The 12265-nt window shown below is 44.0% G+C and overlaps 1 protein-coding gene across 4 annotated transcripts in view; it reads left to right on the top strand.

Moving 5' to 3' along the window:
* adamts3 (ADAM metallopeptidase with thrombospondin type 1 motif, 3) overlaps positions 1–12265 on the top strand; it is a 190860-nt gene that overhangs the window by 141160 nt on the left and 37435 nt on the right. For 3 of the 4 annotated variants that reach the window (XM_036936581.1, XM_036936580.1, XM_036936582.1), the window contains 3 exons: positions 749–832; positions 1589–1669; positions 3914–4077. In XM_036936581.1, coding sequence (XP_036792476.1) covers positions 749–832; positions 1589–1669; positions 3914–4077 — 329 coding nt within the window. The remainder of the gene's footprint in view (positions 1–748; positions 833–1588; positions 1670–3913; positions 4078–12265) is intronic. The other variant, XM_036936583.1, reaches the window with a different exon arrangement.

The following is a 12265-nucleotide window of genomic DNA, read 5'->3' as shown; positions in this document are numbered from 1 at the left end:
AATGGAGAGAGAGAGAGAGAGAGAGGGGAATGGGGAGAGAGAGAGGGGAATGGGGAGAGAGAGAGGGGAATGGAGAGAGAGCGAGGGGAATGGAGAGAGAGCGAGGGGAATGGAGAGAGAGCGAGGGGAATGGAGAGAGAGCGAGGGGAATGGAGAGAGAGCGAGGGGAATGGAGAGAGAGCGAGGGGAATGGAGAGAGAGCGAGGGGAATGGAGAGAGAGCGAGGGGAATGGAGAGAGAGCGAGGGGAATGGAGAGAGAGCGAGGGGAATGGAGAGGGAGAGAGGGGAATGGAGAGAGAGGGAGAGAGGGGAATGGAGAGAGAGGGAGAGAGGGGAATGGAGAGAGAGGGAGAGAGGGGAATGGAGAGAGAGGGGAATGGAGAGAGAGGGAGAGAGGGGAATGGAGAGAGAGGGGAATGGAGAGAGAGGGAGAGAGGGGAATGGAGAGGGAGAGAGGGGAATGGAGAGGGAGAGAGGGGAATGGAGAGGGAGAGAGGGGAATGGAGAGAGAGAGAGGGGAATGGAGAGAGAGAGAGGGGAATGGAGAGAGAGAGAGAGGGGAATGGAGAGAGAGAGAGAGGGGAATGGAGAGAGAGAGGGGAATGGAGAGAGAGAGGGGAATGGAGAGAGAGAGAGAGAGAGGGGGGGTGTGGGGAGAGAGAGATCATATTGTGATAGTTTCAACAGCAAGTCAATGAAACGAAGGCATCAGTAAACAACTAACTTGTTGTTTTTTTTTGTTTGAAGGGAAGACGAGAGGAGCATTTACCTTGCCTAAAGGAGCTCGGAATGTTTATCTGAATGAAACAGAAGATTTTAGAAATGTACTTGGTGAGTCTCGATGGGTTTGCAGAGGTGGTGGATATCCTTGGAGTAGAAAATACGGTTTTGCAGCTTCCGTGTGTATTTACTGTTTCCTGCTTATTGACACCTGGCTCAAAGCTCTCCCATTCACTCATCATTCAGTGTCTTTACTATCAATGTAATTATGATACATGCTATATACAATACTGGACACCTACCCAGTTTGAAATGTAGGCCTGTACTACATGAAGTTTTTTGACGTTTAGTTTTAAATGGTAGTGGAACAGCCATGCTTCAATAGAGCTCCCTCATCCATCACAGCCCTGTGTGCCCTGTTGTGGAAGCTGCTGTAAGAAGTCTAGAAGATTGTAGATGTCTAACTGATTCTAGGTGTTTAGATGTGTCTAAATGATTCTAGATGTTTCTACATTATTCTACATGTGTCTAAATGTTTCTACATTATTCTAGTTGATTCTAGATGATTGTAGGTATCTAGATGATTATAGATGATTCTAGGTGTCTAGATGATTCTAGATGATTTTCGGTGTCTAAATTATTCTAAATGAGTCTAGATGATTCTCCAAGCTGCCAGCTTCAGTAGAGCAAAGCCATAGCCTCAGGTTCATGTCCACGTCCACCTCTGCAAACAGAGATCTGGTGTTCTGCTCTCTAACTGCTGCCTCTCCTTCCTCTTTCCCAAACCACCTCCTCTCCCTCTTATCTTTCCCAAACCACATCCTCTCCTCTTCTTCCCCTCTGCTGACTGACTCACACTGTGCAAAGGTTTCCTTAAGATGTTTCTGATTCCTCCCGGGGCTAGACATGTGATCATTCAGGAGCATGAGGCTTCTCCTCAGATGCTTGGTAAGTCAGCATCTCCTCCTTCACTACTCAAGGCTGGTGAAATGCATGACAATGAGCAGTATTGTTGAAATGAGATTTGATCAGATTCTAATTAATGGAGCATGCTACAGAACATGCATTTCTACATTCCTCAATCTAGACTCACTTTCTTTTCAAGAAAAATGTAGGACTATATAATAGCCATAAAATGAATCTCTCCCTCTCACTAAACCCCTGTCTTTATAGATAGTGCTGGTTAAATGGTTAATATACACTAAACATTAAGAACACTAGCTTTGTAGCAGACATCATGGCGCAATATGCTCCTACACATGCGACCGTTCGGTTGTCATATTGGCAGGTTCACTAGCAACAAACTATTTAGCTATCCTCTAGCCTAGTGTTTGATATGCAATGTGATCTCCTCGTAATGAACAGTGTTGACGAGTGTCCTGTGAGAAGGCACTATGCCAGGCAAAATTGGGGATCATCAGCTCATTGTTATGGATGTATCAAAATGAATGTCAATAGAAAACGGCTTAAACAAACACAAGTTCAGCTACTTATTTTGTTTGCAGAGGTTGTGACTGTGTTACCCGTAGCTAGTTGGTTAGCTATCTATCAAGCAAGGGATAAGAACGATGCCAGCGAGCATGGACACGGAACATGAACACCTGGGTCACGTCCATAAATATAGATCAAATCAAATGTATTTATAAAGCCCTTCTTACATCATCTGATATCTCAAAGTAACTGTACAGAAACCCAGCCTAAAACCCCAAACAGCAAGCAATGTAGGTGTAGAAACACGGTGGCTAGGAAAAACTCCCTAGAAAGGCCAAAACCTAGGAAGAAACCTAGAGAGGAACCAGGCTATGAGGGGATGGCCAGTCCTCTTCTGGCTGTGCCGGGTGGAGATTATAACAGAACATGGCCAAGATGTTCAAATGTTCATAAATGACCAGCATGGTTAAAAAAATAATAATCACAGTAGTTGTCGAGGGTGCAGCAAGTCAGCACCTCAGGAGTAAATGTCAGTTGGCTTTTCATAGCCGATAATTAGGAGTATCTCTACCACTCCTGCTGTCTCTAGAGTTGAAAACAGCAGGTCTGGGACAGGTAGCACATCCAGTGAACAGGTCAGGGTTCCATAGCCGCAGGCAGAACAGTTGAAACTGGAGCAGCAGCATGGCCAGGTGGACTGAAGACAGCAAGGAGTCATCATGCCAGGTAGTCCTGAGGCATGGTCCTAGGGCTCAGGTCAACCGAGAGAGAGAAAGAAAGAGAGAATTAGAGAGAGCATACAGGACACCTGTATTCACACAGGACACCGGATAAGACAGGATAAGTACTCCAGATATAACAAACTGACCCTAGCCCCCGACACATAAACGACTGCAGCATAAATACTGGAGGCTGAGACAGGAGGGGTCAGGAGACACTGTGGCCCCATCCGATGATACCCCCGGACAGGGCCAAACAGGAAGGATATAACCCCACCCACTTTGCCAAAGCACAGCCCCCACACCACTAGAGGGATATCTTCAACCACCAACTTACCATCCTGAGACAAGGCCGAGTATAGCCCACATAGAACTAATATAATGAACGACTGGGTCACGTCCATAAATATAGAACTAATGGAACGATTTGTTTTAAATATAGAACTAATGGAACGAACGACTCTAGCAACCAAAAGATGAGAACATGAATATCAACAAAATATCTTTATTTCTACCGATGTGTGCTTTAGTATTGTTTTCTTTGGTAACTGTGGTGTAAGTGGGATAGACGCCTCTGTTCTGTACATGATCTTATTCTGTTTTTTACAGCATTCAACCAACAAAGTGCATTTAATGTTAAAAAAATATATTGAAATCAAAACCCGTGGTAATTTTTAAAATAATAGAACCGAAACAGAACCGCCCACAAAAAGCACTAATCACTCAGCACTACCAGGTGCACAAGTTTAAGTGTGTCAAGAACTGCAAACTGCTGGGTTTTTCACGCTCAACCGTTTCCTGTATATCAGGAATGGTCCACCACCCAAAGGACATCCAGCCAACTTGACACAACTGTGGGAAGCATTGGAGTCAACATGGGCCACCATCCCTGTGGAACACTTTCAACCCCATGTTGAGTCCCATGCCCAGATGAATTGAGGCGAAAGGGGGTGCAACTCAATATTAGGAAGGTGTTCCTAATGTTTTGTACACTCAGTGTAACCCTAATTCTCGGTGTCTCCTAACAATCTGTTTATTCCAGCGATCAAGAACCAGGTGACAGGCCGCTACATCCTGAATGGCCGAGGAGAGGAGGCTCGCTCCCGGAGCTTCATAGACCTGGGAGTGGAGTGGGATTACATTATAGAAGACGACGAAGAGACACTATACACTGATGGACCCCTACACGACGCTGTGGTCGTACTGGTAACTATCACACTCACACGAAGGCACGCCATGGTTGTTCTGGTAAAGATTATTTTACCCTCATTCCTCATTTGTCAAAATGGTGTTTGCCAAGCAACATGTTTAATTTGTTTCCGGTGATGTGCTGCCGGTTACCGTAGCGCCTTCATACAGTACCTGTAAGGTCCCTCAGTCGAGCAGTGACTTTCAAACACAGATTCAACCACAAAGACCAGGGAGGTTTTCCAATTCCTTGCAAAGAAAGGCTCCTATTGGTAGCTGGGTAAACAAAAAAGCAGACATTGAATATCCCTTTGAGCATGGTGAAGTTATTCATTACACTTTGGATGGTGTATCAATACAGCCAGTCACTACAAAGATATAAGCATCCTTCTTAACTCAGTTGCCAGAGAGGAAGGAAACTGCTCAGGGATTTCACCATGAGGCTGACGGTGACTTTAAAACAGTTACAGAGTTTAATAGCTGTGATAGGAGGAAACTGAGGATGGATCAACAACATTATAGTTACTCCACAATGCTAACCTAAATGACAGTGAAAAGAGGGAAGCATGTACAGAATACAAATATTCCAAAACATGCATCCTGTTTGCAATAAGGCACTAAAGTTCAACTGCCCAAAATTTGGCAAAGAAATTAACTTTATGTCCTGAATACAAAGTGTTATGTTTGGGCAAATCCAATACAACACATCACTGAGTACCACACTTCATATTTTCAAGCATGGTGGTGGCTGCATCACGTTGTGGGTATGCTTGTCATCGGCAAGGACTAGGGAGTTTTTTACTATGAAAAGAAACAGATTAGCGCTAAGCACAGACAAAACAAAATCCTAGAGGAAAACCTGCTTCAGTCTGCTTTCCAACACACACTGGGACACCTTTCAGCAGGACAATAACCTAAAACGCAAGGCCAAATATACCCTGGAGTTGCTTACCAAGATGACATTGAATGTTCCTCAGTGGGGTTAAAAAAAATCTAAGGCAGGACTTGAAAATGGCTGTCTAGCAATGATCAACAACCAACCTGACAGAGCTTGAAGAATCTTTAAAAGAATAATGTGCAAATATTCTACAATTAAGGTGTGCAAAGTGATTCAAACATGTATTGACTCAGGGGTGTGAATACTTATGCACATTTGATATTTCAGTATTTATTTTTCAATGAATGTGCAAGTTTTATAAAAACACATTTTCACTATGTCATTATGGGGTATTGTGTACAATACAATCCATTTTAACTCAGGCTGTAACACAACAAAATGTGTAATAAGTCAAGGGGTACGAATACAGTGGTTGCTACACTAAAAGTTTTGCAATTATGCTGCGGGATTTGGAGGTAATTTGTGGTTTAGTATGGTACCCTGCATCACTGCGTCACTGCTCCAGACCAGCACAAGGGGGAGTTAGAGCACTGATTTATGCTTTTGTGTCCCAAGGCGCTAATGTGTCTCTAACTGACAATGAATGGGCAACATAAATCAAATAGAAACTGATAATTGTGCATGACTTCAAAATTGAATTCCAATTATCTGACTGATAAGGATGAAGAAGGTGATTGAATTTAGAACAATAGTGTAAGAATTGCTATTCCTCTGTACTGCATGCACACACCCTGAAAAATACACTTATTTTTTTGTTTATACTTGTCAATATTACTTACTAAAACTGTTGTTACACTAAGGTTTTTAGAGAAACTAAAATGTTCAATTATATTCCATGATATTCTAAAGATATATGTGTTGACTGAGTGTAAGCAAGTGATGTCTGCTAAATAATCAAGTTCATGGTGCAGGTATATAGCCTCGGCACCTACATAAAGCTGAGTGACCCAGTCATAGCGCCTCAGCACCTACATAAAGCTGAGTGACTCAGTCATATAGCGTCGGCATCTACATAAAGCTGAGTGACTCAGTCATATAGCCTCAGCACCTACATAAAGCTGAGTGACTCAGTCATATAGCGTCGGCACCTACATAAAGCTGAGTGACTCAGTCATAGCGTCGGCACCTACATAAAGCTGAGTGACTCACTCATATAGCCTGGACACCTACATAAAGCTGAGTGACTCAGTCATATAGCATCGGCACCTACATAAAGCTGAGTGACCCAGTCATATAGCAGCACCCACATAAAGCTGAGTGACTCAGTCATATAGCCTCAGCACCTACATAAAGCTGAGTGACCCAGTCATATAGCAGCACCTACATAAAGCTGAGTGACTCAGTCATATAGCCTCAGCACCCACATAAAGCTGAGTGACTCAGTCATATAGCCTCAGCACCTACATAAAGCTGAGTAACTCAGTCATATAGCGTCGGCACCTACATAAAGCTGAGTGACTCAGTCATATAGCGTCGGCACCTACATAAAGCTGAGTGACTCAGTCATATAGCGTCGGCACCTACATAAAGCTGAGTGACTCAGTCATATAGCCTCGGCACCTACATAAAGCTGAGTGAGTCAGTCATATAGCCCAGCACCTACATAAAGCTGAGTGACTCAGTCATATACAGTGCCTTGCGAAAGTATTCGGCCCCCTTGAACTTTGCGACCTTTTGCCACATTTCAGGCATCAAACATAAAGATATAAAACTGTATTTTTTTGTGAAGAATCAACAACAAGTGGGACACAATCATGAAGTGGAACGACATTTATTGGATATTTCAAACTTTTTTAACAAATCAAAAACTGAAAAATTGGGCGTGCAAAATTATTCAGCCCCTTTACTTTCAGTGCAACAAACTCTCTCCAGAAGTTCAGTGAGGATCTCTGAATGATCCAATGTTGACCTAAATGACTAATGATGATAAATAAAATCCACCTGTGTGTAATCAAGTCTCCGTATAAATGCACCTGCACTGTGATAGTCTCAGAGGTCCGTTAAAAGTGCAGAGAGCATCATGAAGAACAAGGAACACACCAGGCAGGTCCGAGATACTGTTGTGAAGAAGTTTAAAGCCGGATTTGGATACAAAAAGATTTCCCAAGCTTTAAACATCCCAAGGAGCACTGTGCAAGCGATAATATTGAAATGGAAGGAGTATCAGACCACTGCAAATCTACCAAGACCTGGCCGTCCCTCTAAACTTTCAGCTCATACAAGGAGAAGACTGATCAGAGATGCAGCCAAGCGGCCCATGATCACTCTGGATGAACTGCAGAGATCTACAGCTGAGCTGGGAGACTCTGTCCATAGGACAACAATCAGTCGTATATTGCACAAATCTGGCCTTTATGGAAGAGTGGCAAGAAGAAAGCCATTTCTTAAAGATATCCATAAAAAGTGTTGTTTAAAGTTTGCCACAAGCCACCTGGGAGACACACCAAACATGTGGAAGAAGGTGCTCTGGTCAGATGAAACCAAAATTGAACTTTTTGGCAATGCAAAACGTTATGTTTGGCGTAAAAGCAACACAGCTGAACACACCATCCCCACTGTCAAACATGGTGGTGGCAGCATCATGGTTTGGGCCTGCTTTTCTTCAGCAGGGACAGGGAAGATGGTTAAAATTGATGGGAAGATGGATGGAGCCAAATACAGGACCATTCTGGAAGAAAACCTGATGGAGTCTGCAAAAGACCTGAGACTGGGACGGAGATTTGTCTTCCAACGAGACAATGATCCAAAACATAAAGCAAAATCTACAATGGAATGGTTCAAAAATAAACATATCCAGGTGTTAGAATGGCCAAGTCAAAGTCCAGACCTGAATCCAATCGAGAATCTGTGGAAAGAACTGAAAACTGCTGTTCACAAATGCTCTCCATCCAACCTCACTGAGCTCGAGCTGTTTTGCAAGGAGGAATGGGAAAAAAATTCAGTCTCTCGATGTGCAAAACTGATAGAGACATACCCCAAGCGACTTACAGCTGTAATCGTAGCAAAAGGTGGCGCTACAAAGTATTAACTTAAGGGGGCTGAATAATTTTGCACGCCCAATTTTTCAGTTTTTGATTTGTTAAAAAAGTTTGAAATATCCAATAAATGTCGTTCCACTTCATGATTGTGTCCCACTTGTTGTTGATTCTTCACAAAAAAATACAGTTTTATATCTTTATGTTTGAAGCCTGAAATGTGGCAAAAGGTCGCAAAGTTCAAGGGGGCCGAATACTTTCGCAAGGCACTGTAGCCTGGACACATCTCAGTCTGTTAGAGAGGATGTGTTGTCACAGTCTGTTAGAGAGGATGTTGTCTCAGTCTGCTAGAGAGGATGTGTTGTCTCAGTCTGCTAGAGAGGATGTGGTGTCTCAGTCAGCTAGAGAGGATGTGTTGTCTCAGTCTGGTAGAGAGGATGTGTTGTCTCAGTCTGGTAGAGAGGATGTGTTGTCTTTAAGCCTGTTAGAGGTGATGTGTTGTCTCAGTCTGTTAAAGAGGATGTGTTGTCTTACAGCGTGTTAGAGAGGATGTGTTGTCTCAGTCTGGTAGAGAGGATGTGTTGTCTCAGTCTGGTAGAGAGGATGTGTTGTCTCAGTCTGGTAGAGAGGATGAGTTGTCTCACAGTCTGGTAGAGAGGATGTGTTGTCTCAGTCTGGTAGAGAGGATGTGTTGTCTCAGTCTGGTAGAGAGGATGTGTTGTCTCAGTCTGGTAGAGAGGATGTGTTGTCTCAGTCTGGTAGAGAGGATGTGTTGTCTCAGTCTGGTAGAGAGGATGAGTTGTTTCACAGTCTGTTAGAGAGGATGTGTTGTCTTACAGCCTGTTAGAGAGGATGTGTTGTCTTACAGCCTGTTAGAGAGGATGTGTTGTCTCAGTCTGGTAGAGAGGATGTGTTGTCTCAGTCTGGTAGAGAGGATGAGTTGTCTCACAGTCTGTTAGAGAGGATGTGTTGTCTTACAGCCTGTTAGAGAGGATGTGTTGTCTTACAGTCTGTGAGAGAGGATGTGTTGTCTCAGTCTGGTAGAGAGGACGTGTTGTCTCAGTCTGGTAGAGAGGACGTGTTGTCTCAGTCTGGTAGAGAGGACGTGTTGTCTTACAGTCTGGTAGAGAGGACGTGTTGTCTTACAGTCTGGTAGAGAGGACGTGTTGTCTTTCAGTCTGGTAGAGAGGACGTGTTGTCTTTCAGTTTGGTAGAGAGAACGTGTTGTCTTTCAGTTTGGTAGAGAGGACGTGTTGTCTTTCAGTCTGGTAGAGAGGACGTGTTGTCTTTCAGTCTGGTAGAGAGGACGTGTTGTCTTTCAGTCTGGTAGAGAGGACGTGTTGTCTTTCAGTCTGGTAGAGAGGACGTGTTGTCTTTCAGTCTGGTAGAGAGGACGTGTTGTCTTTCAGTCTGGTAGAGAGGACGCGTTGTCTTTCAGTCTGGTAGAGAGGACGTGTTGTCTTTCAGTCTGGTAGAGAGGACGTGTTGTCTTTCAGTCTGGTAGTGAGGACGTGTTGTCTTTCAGTCTGGTAGAGAGGACGTGTTGTCTTTCAGTCTGGTAGAGAGGACGTGTTGTCTTTCAGTCTGGTAGAGAGGACGTGTTGTCTTTCAGTCTGGTAGAGAGGACGTGTTGTCTTTCAGTCTGGTAGAGAGGATGTGTTGTCTTTCAGTCTGGTAGAGAGGACGTGTTGTCTTTCAGTCTGGTAGAGAGGACGTGTTGTCTTTCAGTCTGGTAGAGAGGACGTGTTGTCTTTCAGTCTGGTAGAGAGGACGTGTTGTCTTTCAGTCTGGTAGAGAGGACGTGCTGTCTTTCAGTCTGGTAGAGAGGACGTGCTGTCTTAGCCTGTTAGAGAGGACGTGCTGTCTTACAACATGTCAGAGAGGACGTGTCGTTGTACAGCATGTCAGAGATTACGTGTTGTCTCCGCCTGTCATAGAGGAATGCCCAGCACCAAGGAGATTCCCCCTCCTCCGTCTCCATATAATACCAGTCAGGTTACACTGAATGTCCAGCACCAAGGAGATTCTCCCTCTCCCATTTCCATCACCTGGTACTCAGGGCACTATTGTCCCTCCATCAGGTCCTAATGGCCTGGTACTCAGGGGTCTATTGTCCCTCCATCAGGTCCTAATAGTGTGGTACTCAGGGCCCTATTGTCCCTCCATCAGGTTCTAATGGTCTGGTACTCACGGCCCTATTGTACCTCCATCACGTCCTAATGGCCTGGTACTCAGGGCTCTATTGTCCCTCCATCAGGTCCTAATGGTCTGGTACTCAGGGCCCTATTGTCCCTCCATCAGGTCCTAATGGCCTGGTACTCAGGGCTCTATTGTCCCTCTATCAGGTCCTAATAACCTGGTACTCAGGGCCCTATTGTCCCTTTGGTCTGACAGACGATTACGTGAAACCCAGAATGCATTGTATGTCAATAAACATGGCTCCAGACATAGCTGGAATTAGCTTAGCTCATGATAATCAGTTCAACCTTCAAAAAAGTATTTTACGCACATAATATGTGCCCATTAAAATACATGAAAGAATCGGAATGCATGATCTATCACCGGAACTTGAAAACATGTGAATAAAACAGTAAATATAGCAATAATTACCACACAAAACAGTTTCTGATAGTGATTTATTGATTCAAATGGCGCGTGCAGGCAGTCAATCCCGTAACCTCTCACTCCCACTCTGAGCCATTCAGTGTTGTATATGTCTGTAGCTAGTGAGATAAGCTGTAGCATTAGCAATGTCTTTCAAAAGGAGACAACTCACAAATGCGGAAATTCTGGAGATTTTAAAACATTCTGACAATGAGTCTGAAAGTCAGGAATCAGATTCTGACAGTGACAGTGAGGAGCTGCCCCCCAACCTTGTAGCCATTGAGAACCCTGAGTCTGAGGACTCCTTGTCCACTGACAAAGTCCCAGGTCCCTTTGAAGATGCTGGTGATGATGGAGGCAGACCGATAGTGGATGAAGTACAGGAGTTCTGTGGTAGCTGGAAAGCCGCCAGCCATTTCACCCCTCCTGGCCCTGCTGTTTGCTTTGAGTCCCAGTCTGGAGTGCAACGCCCCTTGCCATTTCCCTCTGAGGCAGAGTGCTTCAAGTTGTTTCTGACAGTGGAGCTGGTGGGAGACATAGCAGAGACCAATCACTATGCCTTGGGGCTACAGGAGAAGAGAGAACCAGGAGTGGGGGAGATAACCACAACTAGTGAAATGTATACCTTCCTGGTGATAGTCCTTCTCATAGAGATAGTAAAGAAGAACTCCCTAAGAGAATACTGGAGCAGAGATCCTATGTTTGCAACTCCCTCCTTTGCCACCCTCTTTTCCCAAGACTGCTTCCTAGTTCTGCTGCGATGACTGCATTTCATCAACAATGCTACTGCCATCCTAAATGACCCGTTATACAAAATAAGAAATGTCAACAGCTGGCAGTAAAGTGGCATGAAAAACGAGACATCCATGTCCTCTCCACTGTCCATACAGCAACCATGTTGGCCACAGGGAAGGTGGACCACCTGACGGGAGAGAGAAAAATCAAACCAGACTGCGTGCTTGACTATAACCTCAAGATGGAGGCAGTGGATAAGGCGGTAATGATAAACAGCTTTGTTGAATGCTCTCAGAAAACGACATAGTGGTATAAGATATTTTCTTCTCTGATCAACGCAGCCCTCAAAGGCAACATAGTTCACCGTCAACTAACAGGTGAGATGATTACTGAACAATGGATTTTATTGTAATTGGATGTACAGTTCACATGTAAATCATATACAGAAACTATTAATGCAATAAGACACTTACTTTGATAGAAACACAGCCTAGATTTGAACCAGGATGTCTGTAGTGACACCTCAATTAGTATTGTTTTATAGAGCTAATAGAAGAATGTAGCTAGCTACATACGCACGATTGAATATAACACCATAAAGGTTATGAAATGAGTAACGTTACCACCCGTGTCCGCGGTTATAAGGAATATACACAAATATATTATGCTTTGTACATACAATGAGCTGCAGTAGAAATGTTTTAACACAACATATAGATACTTTTATAATGTAATAAGGCACTTACTTTGATAGCAACGCAGTCTGGATTTGAACCTGGGTGTCTGTAGTGACGCACTGAGATGCACTGAGATGCTGTGCCTTAGACCGCTGCGCCACTTGGGAGTCATAAGGCCAGGGTAGCTTCAAAATACAACACATGCTAATACTTCTCTGACGCAATTAGCATTGTTTTACAGAGCTAATAGAAGAATGTAGCTAGCTACCTAAGCATTGAGTATAACACCATAAAGGTTATGAAATGAGTAACGTTAC

Source organism: Oncorhynchus mykiss, chromosome 11 (assembly GCF_013265735.2).
Source record: "Oncorhynchus mykiss isolate Arlee chromosome 11, USDA_OmykA_1.1, whole genome shotgun sequence".
NCBI classification, from domain to species: domain Eukaryota; kingdom Metazoa; phylum Chordata; class Actinopteri; order Salmoniformes; family Salmonidae; genus Oncorhynchus; species Oncorhynchus mykiss.
This window is presented reverse-complemented; position numbering and strand designations above follow the sequence as displayed.